The following is an 18,137-nucleotide window of genomic DNA, read 5'->3' as shown; positions in this document are numbered from 1 at the left end:
GTTGAACAAGTTTACTGCGCAAATATATTTCCTAAATTTTTTATTTTTTTGTTCAACTTACTTGATGTCACGATCACGATGCCACACGGCTAGTTGAATTCGTCGTTCATCATTGGGATAGATTTCGAAGATAAAACGCTGATCATAGTATGGATTGTTTGAGTTCCGATGTACAGTTGTTCGTTGAAACCCTAGTTCTTTTTCTATTGTTTGATTAGTGTCTCCTATATGAATTAGTGCCACCTTCACGTACGCATTGATAACGTTGTTAATAGCTGTACTACCAGGGAAACAATTGCGTTGCAGATCTTTACACCGAATAACTGATTAAGAAGAGAATAAATGGATTAATATGATTAACATATATATATATATATATATATATATATATATATATATATATATATATATATATATATATATATATATATATATATATATATATATATATATATATATATATATATATATATATATATTAGTAAGGTACGTCAATACCAGAGAAATTCATAGAAAATACAGAAAACTAAAACGGCGCCAACGATGCCATACCATACACCACTCACCGTGTACATGTAGTCGTCGATCTGGCTCCAGATAAATACTTAGTTCCAAAGTTCCTCGAACGGAACTTGCACCTGTGAGAGTACTCGTTCTAGAATAACGGGAACTTGTCGTGGATGTTACCGAACGCCTTTTTTCTATCGAGCTATCGCCGAGAGTTGGAGAAAAATTTAGACATTTTCGGCTGATTTCTATAGACCCTACTGTTGGAGTAGAGGTGCCCTGCAGATCGATAGGGCGGATGTCTGATGTTGTGTTAGCTGACAATTTTAATTGAGTCAGGGGATTTTCTTGTTCGAGTCCTTGGTAATCATTGCGGTTCGGAGTTTTCATTTCATTTATTTGAATAAATTTCGATTGATTGCAGGGGATGTCAGGTGTTTCAGGGCTTGTGATTTGATTGTTATCTAGCCTATTCTCGTTCGTATTTGCATACAGTATTGCATCGTTGTTACCAGCTTCAAGCTTATGCTTCCTTCGAACCGCCTTTTGACGACGTAAATGGCACGCAGTCTCGAGCGGGCTAGCGCTAATGTATTTAGTAATAGATTGACGTGTGTAATCAGCCTTCGATATGTTGGTAACAGTGCTGCATAACTTTTCGTGTTTAATATCTGGAGTTTTTACCTCTCGCTCATTCATTTTACTGGTTTCTTCGTTAATTATTGTAGTTTCTCTGTCGTGTCGAAGCATCTGGAGAGGAAGGCTTTGCTCGAGATACAGATCAGCAGCTGGATCATCTGCAGGTGTATAGGTCGGAGATGATAGTTTTGATAGTTTTGATTTGACACTCAGTGATCGATTCGGTCGTTGTGTTGTCCAATGATTTTCCTTTTTTGCGCTTTCGAGTATATCATCAATCATCTTATCGAGAGTTAAGTCTCCCATTTCTGAAGATTTTAGTGATAGCTCAGTATTTTCAATATTCTCTATGCCCGATGATGATGGGGGTGGTGCGGATGGCAGTAGAAAAACATTAGCCGTTTTGTTAACGGTTGAAAAAGTTCGGTTGTAATTCGTTTTACTACAACGTGTTTCAGACATTTTTGATGACAAAGGAGTCAAACATGGATTCAGATTGTCCTCTACACACTCTGTGGAAAAGTTATCGATGAGCATTGGTTTCACGATAGCTTTGATTTTTTTCGGTGTGGGCGCCTTTTCGTCCGCAGGAAAGTAACGACCGGGTTTGTCGTATTCAGTCAATGCCAGCCCACGGAGCGCTAAGAAAGGAACATTTTTTACCCCACAAGGAGAATATTCAATATCAAAAGATGGCAACGTAGTAGCATACGTTTCACGAATATTCTCCATTTGCTCTTTTTGATTAAATGATACGGATACTGGAGAAACTGGTAACGCTCGTTTACGGGCTAGGGGTGTTGTGTTTGATTGGCGACAAGGTGTTGTATTCGGAGTAATATTGCTTACATCTCGTAGTGCCATCGAATATGGTGATCCTGACGCAGCACGTCCAATGGTAGGATGAGGAGTCGAAGTGATGCATTGGTTTTCTTTGTCATAATTCGTACATGCCACGTGGATTACACCTCCTAATGATAGACGGGCCTTTTTATTTCTCGATCCACCGATTGTGTTGCTATTCGTAGTAACTGCTGTTATACACTCGCTCAACGCTCCCAAAGAACGTCGTGCATTGTGTCGCTGTTGTAATAATAATTTGTTTTGTGGATGCACGTTCTTCCTGACTGGTTCAGATCGTTTTTGAATCGTCCACTTCAACATTTTGCTCTAAAAATCAAATATACAAAAAGATTTAAATTAGATTATTAGATTAGACTGCACACCATCTAAACTATCATTCTAAATAAACAATCAACCATAAAAATCATTGCCTAGGAAGTGATAGCAAAGCGTTACAAATTCACAAAACTTTTCATAAAAATTGGGATCATCATCAATTGGGGCGGTCCCGTGGTACGGTCGTCAACTACAGCGACTCAATAACATGCCCGTCATGGGTTCAAGCCTATAATGGACCATCCCCCCGTAGCAAGGATTGACTATCCGGCTACGTGGTAGTGAATTATGTCTCGAAAACCTGTATAGGCCGGCATGTCCGCGTAGGACGCTACGCCAAATAGAAGGAGAGATTAATCGATGAATTACAGCGTGTATCAAAATTTACATTAAATCAAGTTCATGAAACATCAAATATTATAAAGGATTCAAGGTTAAATCGTGGTTATGTCTCTCTCTCTTGTTGGCCTGCTCAGGATAGATCACGTGGATGTGACATGGCCCGGTCAACAACTGTACATGGCCCGTGGTTATGTACTGACATAAAATCTATATAATTAATGGTTTTAAAAACTATAAAAAGTAAAAAGAAATGAAAGTAATTATTACAGAGAATGTATCGGATTAAATAGATCGTAAAATATAATTTTCAATTATGATTATCTAAACCAGCGGTCGGTAAACTTTTGAGGTAAAGGGTCAAAGTGTGTAAATGATCAAGAGCCGCGGGTCAGTTAATTTAGCACTCAAATTATTACATTATAAAAGATTTCAAACCAAATAATTGGATAATATTATTTGTTTATTTGTTTATTTGTAAATGTTAAGTGATTGGCGATAATTGGCCTTATCACTGATCTTATAAACTAAACTTATAATAACATAAAGCATCACGGTACAATGTAACATCAGCACAAAATAATGTGTCGTTGTAATTGTGTACCGGGGATGCAGTAGTTAAACACTATTGGACAATTAGAACGGTGAAACGACATGGACAAACATTTATCAATAGAAATTTGTAGGTCGTTGTTCAGACACCAGTCGGAAAAAGAGTCGATCGATGCTTGCAGGACAAGACAATCACCAAAACACCTCACAGGAAAAAAAGTCTAAGATCGTCCGCATACAATAAACATTCAGATTCCCTTACTACAGTAGTAACGTCATTGAAAAATAGAGAAAACAGCAAGGGTCCAAGGTTACTACCCTGTGGCACGCCTGAACAACTTACGAATTCCCTAGATGTCATACAATCAACTTTGACGCGATATCGACGATTGGTGAGGTAAGATTCGAACCACTGCACTAAAGGGGTAGAGAATCCAAGACGAGCAAGCTTCGCCAACAGCAAGCGATGATTCACCCGATCAAAGGCAGCCTTAAGGTCGCTATAGATGACATCCATCTGGGCTCCCGAAGCGAATGCAGCATGGCAGTGAGATACAAACTCCACCAAATTGGTGGTCACACTGCGGCGAGGGAAGAACCCGTGTTGGCGTGTTGATATCAGCGAGCGGCAACAGTTCAAGAGCGAGTTCTGAACGACAACTTCAAAAACCTTAGCACCTGCAGGCAAAGTAATGCCACGGTAGTTTTCCAATAAGCTCTCATCCCCCTTTTTATGCACAGGAAACATGTAGGACGATTTCCATGCTGCTGGAAACATACGCTGATTGAGCGAGAGTGTGAAGATACGAGCCAGAGGTCCGGCCAAAACTTCGCTGCATTTGGCAAGAACTGCGGTTGGAATACCATCAGGTCCAGGGTTGTAGGATGGTTTGACCTGCTTGAGCGCCTTTAGCACAGAATCTCTTGAGATGTTTATGTCACGCACATTAACATCGACAGCGTCGGAAGGCACGTTGTTGAGAGCAGCATCCAATGAGAAGCCAGGAGCTTCAGTGGCAAACGAACTCATGAAACGATCGGCAAATAAATTGCAGGTTTCCTCTTTGGTACACGAAGTTGTTCCATTAAAGGAAACTATAGCTGGCAGGGAGCTGTTTTTCCGTTTTGTGTCGACATACCTCCAAAATTTTTTCGGTTTTCTTCTTAAGCTGAACTGTATACGGATCAAAAAACGAGAGTGAAGTTGTCTATTATAGCTTCGATATACATTGTGTGCATCGATGAACCGCAATCTCGATTGTTGTGTTCCACTGTTTTGATAAGACCGATAGCAGGAAGATTTGTTTCGTTTTAAGCGGCGTAATTGAGCATTACCCCACGGTGGACCCTGTCGTGGACGTTTTATAGGGCAACAGGCAGATAAATGTTCCGTAAATTTCCGATTGAACAAATCGAGTGCATGATTTACGTCCGGGTTTCCATCAAGGAATGACCAGTCAGAAGATTGCAGTAGATCATTTAGAATCGAAAAGTTAGTGCGACTGTAGTCGAGCATGCCTGATTCTTGATGTGATGTTGTATGATGTTCTGCTTTGGCTAAGCCGTTCGGCAGGCACAGCTCTATAGGCGGATGATAGCAATCAATAGCAACTATAGGGAAGGGTGTTATTGTCGGTGGAGAGCATTGTTGCAGGATATCGTCGCATACAAAGATCAAATTGAGGTAGTTAATCGACGCATTATGAATTTTGTTAATCTGGTACAGTCCGTTGCTATTCATACAATCAAGAAGAAGGCGACAGCTGTCCGTGATCCTCGAGCTTTCGTAGTCTACTTGGAGCATAATTGGATTTGTTTCATCGGGTTTGACAAATTGAAGTCCCCGAATAACAAACACATTTCACTAGCTTTACATGCTACGTCGACAATAGTTGAACAGATTGTATGAATAACCGACGTTTTATTTGCCATGTCAGGAGGAACATACATTGCGCCGATAACATACGTTTTCTTAATGCTGTAAATCTTTAACCAAAGTTGCTCGACAGTGTCTGTTGTAGAACATAAGAGTACTCGCAAATGTGAGGCGACGGTCATTACGGTCCTTTCTGAAGACGATATAATGGTCCGGAAACAACTGTGCCGAGTTAATAGAGGAGTCCAACCATGTTTCAGTCAGGATAATGACGTCGTAATGAGTATTAGAAACATAATCGAATACCTCATGACATTTAGTTTTTAGTCCTCTTACATTTTGATATAAAAATAACAAATCGTCAGTATTATTTAAGGAGGCAACCCCTGCAGGAATGACATGACCGTCGTGCGGTTGTGTGAGTGTAGGATCTGTACTGTAGCAATAGTGCTGCTGATGTTGCGTAGTGTTGGGTTCACGATCGTTAAGTAGCCTGCACGAGATGCCGTTACTACAGACTGCTTCAGTGGTGGTAAAGTTGTTTGTTGTTGGAGGAACAATCATCAGGTGAGTGCGTAAATTATCAACAAAAGTTGTTTCGGCGTTATTTGGCTCATATGCGGTGTACAGCTGATTAGCGAGCGTGCGAGTGTGCGTGATGTGTGTGAATTGATTATCGGTGTTGATAATTAGTGGGTTTGCGGTGTGGGTGAAGTGCGTGGAGTGTGTGCTGAAAGTATTGTGTGATCCAACAGCTGTGGTGATCGAATATCCTGCGCTGTAGATAGGGTTGTAGGTGTTGAAAGTCTCATTGGCGGTAGACGAAAATTTGCACCTGGTTGTTGAGCTCGGTAGTCGACAAATTCACGCACCGATAGACCAAGCGGCCAAGTATCGGGGAAAAGAGCCCTTTCACGTTGAGTAAGAGGCACCTTAAAGGATAGAAATGAGAGTGGTGCTGTGTTTCTGCCTTGTCGTATAAGGCAATATGCAGTGACATCCTCAATGGACAAAGCATGTTTGACCATTTGCACTATTTGGTCACTGGATGTATCTGGATCGAGCCGGGAAATATACAATGCGCACTTCTGCACCGTAGACTGAGCGGGGACTATTTTGATCGGAAATGTAGTTGTATCGAGGGTGGAGCTCGATTTTTGCGATACATATCATCGATCGGCTTATTTTGTTGGTTCTGGTTGTGATTGTTTTGGGTGTTGATGGGTCTGGCGCCAAATGTAAACAACGTACGGTTGTTAGTAGCGATTTCCGAGAACAAACGTTTTGACCGATTTATGCGACGAATTTGAGCGGGGGGTGGCTACTTCGTGGAGTTTTTAGATCGAGCTGGCTCATCCGTGCAAACCCAGTTTTAATTTCATTAGTCAATGGCTCCATAACGGTCTTGATGCTTTCGGCGACTGTTGTTATTGCCGCCTGGAAGCCAGATTGCATGGCTGCGTCTTTTACGAACTTGGTGCGCGGATTCATAAATACGTTGTTGCAGCCAATACAGCACCAGTGTAATTGTTTATATTCCGCAATGCGCAGGAACAGATTAGCAGGAACCGAAGTGCAGCGCTGGTGAAATGGAGAGCCGCACAAGCAGCAAAAAAAATCATTGAATCGAAACTTTATTGTATTTTGAATGAGTCTATCCAAAAAGTGTGCCGTAAAGTCCGCTTCTAGAACCATAAAGTTCAATTCCCGTAAGAAAGAGTCACGAAAGTGTCCCAAAATTATTAGAACTTCTGAAACCTTTCGCGGGCTAGATTTAATGTTGCTGTGGGCCGCATTTGGCCCGCGGGCCGGACTTTGCCGACCGCTGATCTAAACTTATCTAAAAAACCATCCTTTTGAGGTCTGAGAACAAGAAAACGTCGCTGGGGGCCAGATCTGGAGAATACGGTGGGTGGGAAAGCAATTCGAAGCCCAATTCATGATTTTTTGCCAGCGTTCTCAATGACTTGTGGCACGGTGTGTTGTCTTGGTGGAACAACACAACACAAAAGTTGCTGGACAAAAGACGCTCTGTCTCACAAACTAATTGACATGCAGACGTCAAATTTTGATACGAATCATTTGAAGGTTGGTACCATATAAAAAAATATGCATTTAATACTAGCGGCACCATCTATGTGTAACACCGGGTACTTATCAGCCAACCTGTTATATGGAAACGGCATAGCTACTTCCTTTAAGAGAGTAATAGGTCTTTTATTAACAACTATCGAGGGATTCACTTTAAAGCTCGTGCAGTCAGACACTCGAATCGGCCGTCCTCAGATTTTAATAATTTTATATAAAAATACACCACGATGCCACAGCTGACAGTCGGTATGTTATAATATGCCAAGTGACGTTTTGAGATCAGTTCAAGATCGGGCGAAACTCTGCTATCGAACAACAGATGGCGCTATTTAAGCAGGAGAAAGGGACAACTGACGAAAACGACAGAGGGGTACAACCAGATATCCCCGAAAAGGGACAACTTGAAATTAGGTCAAAATCGGTTAAAGAAAGAGTCGACTGAGGTCAAAGACATTAGAAGCGTCCTTGAACGGAAACAAGGGCAGTTGCAAAGGAGAAACGGTGCAAAAAAGAAACGTTTTTAAAAAGTGTAGAAAAATAAAAGCATTTCTCGCTATTGAAAAGTTGTACTCGCGCCTTTTCTTTCAAAAATCTTTTAAATCTTTTAAACATTAACTTTGCTAAGTAATAATCGCAATACTTGGGTAAGCATCATTCAGCACGGTTTCATGCCCACGTCCAATTTAATGCAGATTGTCTCTTCCACAATGGACTATCTTTATATTGACAGCCAAGTAGAGGCAGTATATACTCATTTCAAGGCAGTGTAGCATATCTAAAATACAGAACATATTATAATACACACCATCAGCTATAGACACATTGTAACACACTTCGGAAAGTCAAATCACACTATTTATAACACATCAGATAATCAATCCACATCATACCGTTCATAAAAAAAAACGATACACACTTACAGGGTTTCTCAAGCCAGCTCAACATCGTAACACTATTTTTCGAACACGTTAAACGATTGTCAACATCGTACATACAATTCGAATCCGTAAACTCTTTCGATTTGGTAACACTAGGTTTTGAATGCGTAAAGTCCCAACTCGAATCTGGAAAATGTATAATGGCTGACAAGACAGCCAACATACCTGACTGTTATCCATAACGAATTCTACCCGTACCTTTTTCTATCTGTATCATTATTTTCTGTATCTTTGTTATATATATATATATATATATATATATATATATATATATATATATATATATATATTATATATATATATATATATTATATATATATAATATATATATATATATTATATATAATATATATATATAATATATAATATGTATGTATGTATGTATGTATGTAGCCGGTCTCATGGTACAGTCGTCAACTCGTACGACTTAACAACATGCCCGTCATGGGTTCAAGCCCCAAATAGACCGTGCCGCCATACGTAGGACTGACTATCCTGCTATGGGGGGAAATCAATAAGTCACTGAAAGCCAACCCCACAAGTGTGTTGGCAGGCCTTGACCGGCATCGGTTGTTGAGAAGAAGAAGAAGATGTATGTATATATATATATATATATATATATATATTATATATATATATATATATATATATATATATATATATATATATATATATATATATATATATATTATATATATATATATATATATATATATTTTTTTTTGTTCATTCTACAAGCAACATATGCATTTTCGGACAGGTGGCAGGTGCTTCAACGATTATTCGTGTATGTTTTACGCGTTCCCCTTTCTTTTCGTTTAAATTCTTTTACATCCTGTTCACGTTCGTTTTTTTATGACTCGCCATCACATGGCTGTCAAGTCATGCGAATATCGTAACTAAACAGAAACCGAGGGAAAAGTTTCTTGTCTTCTTTGCGTCGTTGTTAAGAATAAAAAAGCCGGGCTGAAGGACAAGCCGCTCTGTTTTTTGCTGGGTCCTTCGTGTAGTTGTGCCCTTCAACACCTGACATATAAATTGCGCTTACATACAGTTCATCAGACCGAATTGAACATGCATTATGTATTTACTAATAAATTAACCCTACCCGAGCTTATCCTATCTTCCGCTTAGTTTTGATATTCGAAAATATCATAGCAGCAGAAATATTTCGCAACAAATGATTGTCTATTGTAAAAGTCATCATCATGAACAAGGGCAGTGCTTAGTGTAGTCATCTTCGAAAATTTGCATGGTTTCGTACAATTTACAGGATTTTCCAAGTCATTTACGAATGTAAACATTCATATGTACTGCGTGCAAAAAGTCATTTCACATCACTATGATGTTTCGTTTTCAGCATAATAACTTTTAGTTTCTTCAGCATGATTTTCAACACATCATCTGTCAACGGGTGATGAGATCTGGTTTCATTGTTTACATTCGAAACTGACTTGGAAAACCCTGCATTGGTTGGTCGTTCTCACAATTTATTTTTATCATTCAATTGGATATCAATACAATTCAACCAAAAAGTTTTGGGATACGCCCAAAAACTAAAAATAAAAATAAAAAAATTGGCAAAAAAAACTGAAAACCATGTAACGCGTGCTCTTTGTTGATATTATTTGCCGATTTTTATTTAAAAATTTAATTTTCCTAATTATGCAAAGTTTCTTACAAGAAATTTTCAATAAGAGTGTATTTATATTACTTTAATATTACGAACATATTATTAGGCATGTAGATACGAGATAAGTAAGTATTTAAGTAAAATACGGGCCAACCTAATAAAATCAACTAATAAAATAAAGTTAATTTCAGTACACAGCGGGGCAAGGGCGGTCGAAAGTAATAAAATATCTCGGGTTAGGAACTTATCGGGTGCACAGGGTTTTCGATGATATTTTTGACATGCTTAGCGAGTTGTTGATTTGTTCGAGCATATGATTGACTCTTTCAGCGAGATATTGAATTGTTAGAATGTAAATGGTTTCGAGGCCTATATAGACATGTTCAGCGAGTTTTAGTTTTGCACAGGCATATAATAGACTCTTTCAGCGAGATATAGTATTGTTCGGAAGTAGGTGTTGACATGTTCTTCGATACTGTAGAGCTGTTATTTGTTTTTTGAACCCTGTGCCGTAGTGTTTAATTTTCCATTCTTAATTGTCCTAAAAGTAGCAAATAATCATTCCCCAATCTTTTTAAAACATAAGTTAGTTAAAACCAGCAAGTTTTTGAAAACCATTTGTTTACCTACTGATAAGAATGATCTAACCTGCAGTTCAAGGTGTACGAAAGTTTTACAGCAGTCGGTCGGCAAAGTCCGGCGCACGGGCCAAATGTGACCCGCAGCAACATTCAATCCGGCCCGCGAAAGGATTTGACTGATTTTGGAAGATGGGAAGAAACTATTCGTATACAAATTACTCAAGAACTTTAAGAATAAAATTTTATACCGTTGTATCTACAACTATAATTAGCGTAAAGTGCAATGACGGATCAATCAGTATGGTTGAAATAGATTTCAATATTCCCATATGTAATCAAAACATTGGTGCAACACGACAATAAGTCTTTATGAATGGAGGAAGTGGCATACGAAACTTTGTAGAGCAGCGGTCGGCAAACTTTTGAGGTAAAAAGCCAAATTTACTAAATGATCGTGAACCGCGGGCCAAGAGTAAGTTTTTTTGAGCTTTAATTGTTACATTATATATTTGTATAAATAAGATAATTCATTCATGGTATCGGGCGCTTTAATTGTTGATAGAGTTATTTATTTGTAATTATATCGGCCAAAAAATGCTCAAAATTGGTAGCTCCTATTTTTAAATCGTAATGTAAAGATTCATAATTTAAGGATAAAAAATTATCAAGACAAACGTACATTTTGTTATTATCGAAATACTGTTCGTACAAGTAATGCCATTTTAGAAAATTGATAACTGATTCCTCATAAAAATGCACTTTGACAATTGTTATACTTGTAAAATGCAACAGTGTTGAATTGCCGTACTCGTAAAAACAAGAGTGGGTTTTTAATATTAGTTTTTGTTTACAAATACGACCGAAAAAAATCCTGAAATAGATAAAAATGAAACCAACTGATTTGTGTGAAATGTAAAATAACGAATGGAAGAGGAAATTATTATCACGAAAAAATGTATGAATCTTTTTCACTATTACTAAAACTTTGTCTTGCATGTATTGCGTTTCGACAGGCCCGCGAAAGGTTTTGACTGATTTTGAAAGATGAGAAGAAATTATTCGTAAAAAAATTACAAAATATATTGTAGAATAAGTTTTGATACCACCGTATTCTTTCAACTTTAATTAAAGTGCTATAAAATGACGGACTGCTCGGTATGTTCGAACTCGAGATCAATATTCCCGTAAAGTTGACATGAAAAAATTACCTTTTTTTCGGCTTCTTCTTCTTCTTCTTTGGCACAACAACCGCTGTCGGTCAAGGCCTGCCAGTACCCCCTAGTGAAGTGAGCTTGGCTTTCAGTGACTTATTGTTACCATAACAGGATAGTCAATCCTACGTACGGGGGCACGGTCTATTCGGGACTTGAACCCATGACGGGCATGTTGTTACGTCGTACGAGTTGACGACTGTACCATCAGACCGGCAATTTCGGCTTTTTTTCGGCTAGCTGTAGAAAAAACCATCTTCTTCTTTGGCACAACAACCGCTGTCGGTCAAGGCCTGCCTGTACCCACTAGTGAAGTGAGCTTGACTTTCAGTGACTTATTGTTACCATAGCAGCAGCATCTTTTGGAACCTCAAAAGTGAACCTGGGTTTTCTTTTTTTTTACGGAAAAAAGTGCCAACTACAAATCACATATTCAATAGTTGGCAGGGAATAGTAGTTTAACCAATGAGTTAGGATTGAATAGTGAAATAGCTCCATACATTTTCAAGATATTTTATTTTGTTTTATTCGTTCTTTTTAATTTCATACAAATCAGTTGGTTTTCTTTTAATCTATTAGAGGGATATTGTCGATCGTATTTTGAAAGCTAAAACGTTTTAACAAGAACGACAATTCCACACTGTTACTTTTTACGTGTACAACGATTGCCAAAAAACTTTACCGTAACGAATAAGTTATCAATTTATCTGACATGGCATGACCTGTCCATAAAACATTTTGATGATTACTGAATCTACGCTTGCTTCGATATTTTTTCAGGCTTTAAGACTTTTGTCCCTAATGGGCGGTCCCGTGGTACAGTCGTCAACTCGAACGACTCAATAACAATGCCCGTCATGGGTTCAAGCCTAGAATGGAATATCCGGTTGCGTGGTAATGAATTAAGTCTCGAAAGCCTGTATGTATAGGCCGGGCATGTCCGCGTAGGACGTTATGCCGAATAGAAGAAGAAGACTTTTATATCATCCCCTGAATATCCAAAATATTTGTTGCGGCATGGGAGTATGGGGTTAGCAAAAAGCGATATTGTTTTTTTTTTGTTATTTTTAGACTGATCTAAGATTCTGCCGATTCTCAAATGATTAAAAATTACAATTATTTTTTAAAGTAGCTATCATCAATTTTGAACCATGCTTGGATGATATAATTACAGAAAAAACAACAATAATACCAAAAAAGTTTCTAAAAGCATAAAATGTAATAATCTAAGCGCAATAATAAAACACCGCATTCTCCTGGCCCGTGGCGCTTAAGTTTGGCCCTTTGCCTCAAAAGTTTGCCGACTGCTGCGCTACATAACAGACGATTTGTAAAGTAACAACTTCATATTGTTCTATGTTTGAACCCAATTGAGAAGTTGTGTTGAAACCCTCTTTCACTGAATAAGCGGTGCGACGAAATTTGTGAAATTTGACGAAACTGAAAAATCCAAAAGTAGCTGAAAACGATCCAAACTATGCTGAAAACGATTGAGGCGTAGTTGAAAACGATTCAGACGTAGTTGACTGCGATCCATAGCAACCGGGTAAAGATTCAAAGGAAAGTGAAAAAAGGTATAACCTTCCCTTTAAAACATTACAATAAACTTCACAATTGAATGCATTAATTCCTTGATTCTTTCCTTGCGATGCAAATGCGCCCCGCGGTCACTAAATAAGCGGTGTGCTACAGTGTAATTAGCGTAGTTACTGCAAAATCCAACGTAGCAGAACACGATCCAATCGTAGCAAACGATATTGGATATCGTAATATTGGATAAAAACAATCACTTTATATATATATATATATATATATATATATATATATATATATATATATATATATATATATATATATATATATATATATATATATATATATATATATATATATATATATATATATATATATATATATATATATATATATATATATATATATATATATATATATATATATATATATAGATTTATTTATTTATTTATTTATTTATACAGGGATATATATATATATATATATATATATAACAGACCATACGACACTGTTAAGCGAACGTGTGTACGTGTGTGTTAGCTAAGAACGGTTCGGCCGTTCGTCGTAACCGTTGAACACGCTCTCTTTTATGCGAACTGTGACCTCATCGAGCCTCGACTCATCATTGGCGCAGCCGGTAGTTGTGAGTACAAATTGAAACATTACAGGCAAAAACAGTGCTACAAAGATTTTGTTTTACTAGTGATAGTGAATCTTTGAATAAGTGTACCCGAAATCCGTTTGATTTAAAATCAAGCGCGATTTCATCTCCGATCGATCGTTAAAGTTCGGGTGACTTGCGGTGCCGCCGTCCTGTAAACACGTGCTCATAACGGAGTCTTTTGTCTACGATCATTGAATCCAGAACAAAAAAAAAAGGTATTTCTCATTGAAATTAAATTTGTGCGCACTATTAGATAGACGCCAAATCTTGAAGCACAATCGCACTACAAGATAGACGATTATTGCGTTTCGTTTCTCATAAGCACATTTTTGAGTTAACCTCAAAACAAAAGAGCAAAATATTTCACGTTTGGAAAAGATATTGTGCTGTATTAGAAAGACGCAAAATCCCTACACAAAACCGCAATACTTTATACACAGCCTCTGTGAGTTTTTTTTTCTTTTCTACTTCGATTCTTTTTGCAATTTGTATGAGTGACTTTCATAAAGCTTTATTTGCCAGGCGTGATCCAGTGAGTAATAGCGAATACAGTGACAGTGTTGACTCAATTGATTCGGGTAATTTAGCACACATACCGATAGCTAATTTAGATATAAAACTAGGAACAATGTCACTCGAAGAATCGCAATTGCAAACACCATCGGTAGAAAATGTGTTAACCAATTTGATAACACAGATAAACACTTTAAATCAGAGTATACAACAAATATCTGTGAAACAACAATCGTATGAAGCTACACTGCAAAGGTTGACGAACCCCAAAAACACGTTTTTGCCAAGCACTGTTACAATGCCTGTTTCCTCGCTTTTCGTTACCGATGATGTTTTTTGGATCCCTGATCCAATTAAATCGATACCGTCCTATGACGGGAATCGTAAACAGTTATAGTCGTGGATAGCAGTAGCAGAAAACACGCTTAAGATTTTTGAAAATTTAGTGAGCCCCCAGGTGTACAATATGTATGTGCAATCAATATTAAATAAAATAACAGGGAACGCTAAGGATGCATTGTGCCTAGCCGGAAATCCATTAGATTTTATGGGAGTAAAAAAATTCTGATAGAAGCTTTTGGTGATCGTCAAGAACTGGCCACATATAAAGCCCAGCTTTGGTCGAACAAACTAAGTGACGATATGAGTATTCATGTTTATTACAAGAAAACAAAAGAATTAATGCTTAACATTAAAACTATCGCAAAGCAAAATAGCATTTACAATGAAAGTTGGACAGCTATTTGTAAATTTATAGAAGAAGATGTATTAGCCGCATTTATTGCAGGACTCAAGCATCCTTACTTTGGTTATGCGCAAGCTGCTAAGCCTGATACTATTGAAAGTGCTTACGCATTCCTTTGCAAATTCACCGCGAACGAAAAAATATCTTCACAATTGACACAACCAAAATTTCAAAAGACAGGGACTTTTAACAAAGCATCGAACAACTTTCCAATCATGGTGAATACAAAAAAGACTTATACAAATGCTCATAGGACAGGTCAAACATATTCACAAATCAATCCTGTTGAGCAAATAAAATACCAAACTGTTACAGAAAAAATGGAAGTTGATCCATCAACTAAAATTCGGCTGACAATTAACAGGAATATTATGAACGAAAATGAAATATCTTCACTTGTCGCTGAAGCTTCAGAGTGTGAAGAAGATGACATTTTGACAAATTTTTGGGAAGCCACCAAAACAACCAATCCAGCCTAGACTTTCTTCCATATTTAATTTGTAAAAATGTGAAATCAAATAGAAGTTTAAATATTCTAATAGATACTGGATCAAACAAAAACATTTTGAGGAATGGCATAATTCCAGAGAACATACTTAGTGAATTTTCATAATTTTTTTGATGGAATTATAGGGTCCAAATATTTTGCAGAAAATAATACTGTTATCGATTATCCAAAGGAAGTTATTACTATTAATGACATTACAATTCCTTTCAGTAAATACTGTCCATCACAAAAAATGTACAATCATTTAATTACAATCAATACAATAAAGGATGGTGAATGGTTTGTACCATCATTTCAAACTCTTTACAAAGGGTGTTTAATTAAGCCAGGTTTATACACAGCCGAAAAGGGTAAAGCAACGATTAACGTTTTAAGTTTACGTAAAAACACCCTCAAGACATAAGAACATTCGATCTTAAAGTAAACAATTACGAAACTATTACACCTATTCCAATGCGTGATTGTAAAAAAGTAGATAAACACATAATAGCATCTTTAATCCGAACAGAACATCTTACAATATTGGAAAAAGAATGTTTGTTGAATACAATTATTCAAAATTCTTCGGTGTAAATGAAAGAAGGTGAGAAGCTTTCCGCTACAAGTGTAATCCAACACAAAATAGTTACAAAAGATAACGAACCAACGTATTCGAAATCTTACCGATTTCCTCATCAGTTGAAATCAGAAGTAGTTAAACACATTCAAGAAATGCTTGATAGTGAAATAATTGTTCACTCGTCTAGCCCATACTCTTCGCCAATTTGGGTGGTACCGAAAAAGAACGACGCCTCAGGGAAAAAGAAAATAAGGGTCATTATAGATTATCGCAAACTAAATGAAAAAACGATAAGTGATACCCTATCCCTCAAATCGATGAGATTCTTGAAAATTTAGGAAAGTCAACCTATTTTACTACGTTAGACTTCAAGTCTGGTTTTCATCAGATTAGAATGGATCCCGCTTATCAAGCAAAGACGGCATTTTCCACTGGACAGGGGCATTTTGAATTTACCAGAATGCCATTTGGCTTAAAAAATGCACCTGCAACCTTCCAACGAATCATGAACCATATACTTACTGGGCTCATTGGTTCCATTTGTTTCGTCCATTTGGATGACATCATTGTAATTGGTAGTAATTTAGATTCCCATATGAAAAATTTGGAAATAGTTCTCAAAAGGTTAGCAAAATTCAATTTAAAAAAACAATTAGATAAGTGTGAATTTCTTAAAAGAGAATCATATTTTCTAGGGCACATAATAACATCAGAAGGGGTTGAGCCTAATCCAGAAATTATAAATATAATATTGAGTTGGAAATTGCCTACAACACAAAAGGAATTAAAACAGTTCGTAGGATTAACTGGTTACTAGTGTCGATTATCTGATTCAAACGGAAATGTGTCAAACAAAATCGTGCTACACGAACTGAAACGAAATCGGTATTATACAAGCTTGTTAGAGACTTCTTTCGTTGACTCGAGACATTGCTATCAAGTTGATCTGAAATTGATTTGTTTGTCAAAACAAACTGCAACGCGTAACGCAGGAAGTATCGTACCAATTTATAATTATTTCTACGGGTGGCATATTATTGTTCTTTAAATGTGTTTGGCAATGTCATAAAAAGTAGCGCTTGTGGTATGATTTTCTAATTTCTGTGTATTTTGTTATTCCTACCCTTTTTCCAGTGAATAATTACAAAAAAATTCCTTTTGAATGTAATTACATGCAATTCGTGTGGTTTAAATATATGTATTTAGTAGTTAAACCGTAAAACAAAACGCTTTCCGTAGCTTTAACCTGACGGAAAGCTGTTGGACAAAAAACGGTCTCCGTTTGAGCCAGGTAATGCAAATGACCTTCGTTCAGTTCGATGTATCAAACCAGAGACAAATCGAGTGCTCTAACCCGAATCATAATAGAAAATGAGCATTTTTGATACTTTTTCTCAAGCAGTTGAGTCACATAATCGGCACTACTATCGCAAATTTATTAAAGACTACTCCAAAATTACAAAACCCTTATCTAGCTGTTTAAAAAAAGACTCAATAGTAAATTTTGAAAACGAACATTTTCAGAAAGCTTTTCTTGAACTTAAAAATATCATAACTTCAGACCAGGTTTTAGCATATCCTAACTTTGAATTACCTTTCATATTAACCACCGATGCGAGCAACTACGCACTAGGTGCTCTTTTGAAGCAATTTCAAGACAGTAAAGAAAGACCGATAGCTTTTGCCAGCAGAACGCTTAACAAAACAGAATGTCAACTACGGAGAAGGAAGCCCTGGCTATAATTTGGGCAATAAGGAAGTACAAACCATATTTATATGGAAACAAGTTTACCTTACTAACGGGTCATAAACCGTTAGTGTTCATTAAAACTTCGTTTAAAAACTCAAAAATACTCAACTGGCGATTAGAGTTAGAGGACTACGATTATGAAGTGAAGTACAGACAAGGAAAAACTAACATTGTAGCTGACGCGCTTAGTCGATTACCACAAGAAATTAACGCTAATGAAACATCAACACAAAATCTTTTGTTGGTTCAGAGGCACTCCTTGGAAACTAATAGACCTGAAAGCACCATTTCTGATAGGACCAATCATTCAGCCGATGAT

General features: G+C 37.1%; 1 protein-coding gene across 2 annotated transcripts in view; it reads right to left on the bottom strand.

The window, feature by feature from the left end:
* The window catches only part of LOC121591975, a 234,985-nt gene that overhangs the window by 192,462 nt on the left and 24,386 nt on the right, over positions 1-18,137 (bottom strand). For both annotated transcript variants that reach the window (XM_041913110.1, XM_041913109.1), the window contains exons 2-3: positions 567-2,316; positions 62-323 (exon numbers count right to left, since the gene is read on the bottom strand). In XM_041913110.1, coding sequence (XP_041769044.1) covers positions 62-323; positions 567-2,310 — 2,006 coding nt within the window. In that variant the 5' untranslated portion in view covers positions 2,311-2,316. The remainder of the gene's footprint in view (positions 1-61; positions 324-566; positions 2,317-18,137) is intronic.

The sequence above is a fragment of the Anopheles merus genome, chromosome 2L (genome assembly GCF_017562075.2).
Source record: "Anopheles merus strain MAF chromosome 2L, AmerM5.1, whole genome shotgun sequence".
Taxonomy (NCBI): domain Eukaryota; kingdom Metazoa; phylum Arthropoda; class Insecta; order Diptera; family Culicidae; genus Anopheles; species Anopheles merus.
Note: the sequence above shows the minus strand (reverse complement) of the source record. Positions and strands in the feature narration are given on the sequence as shown.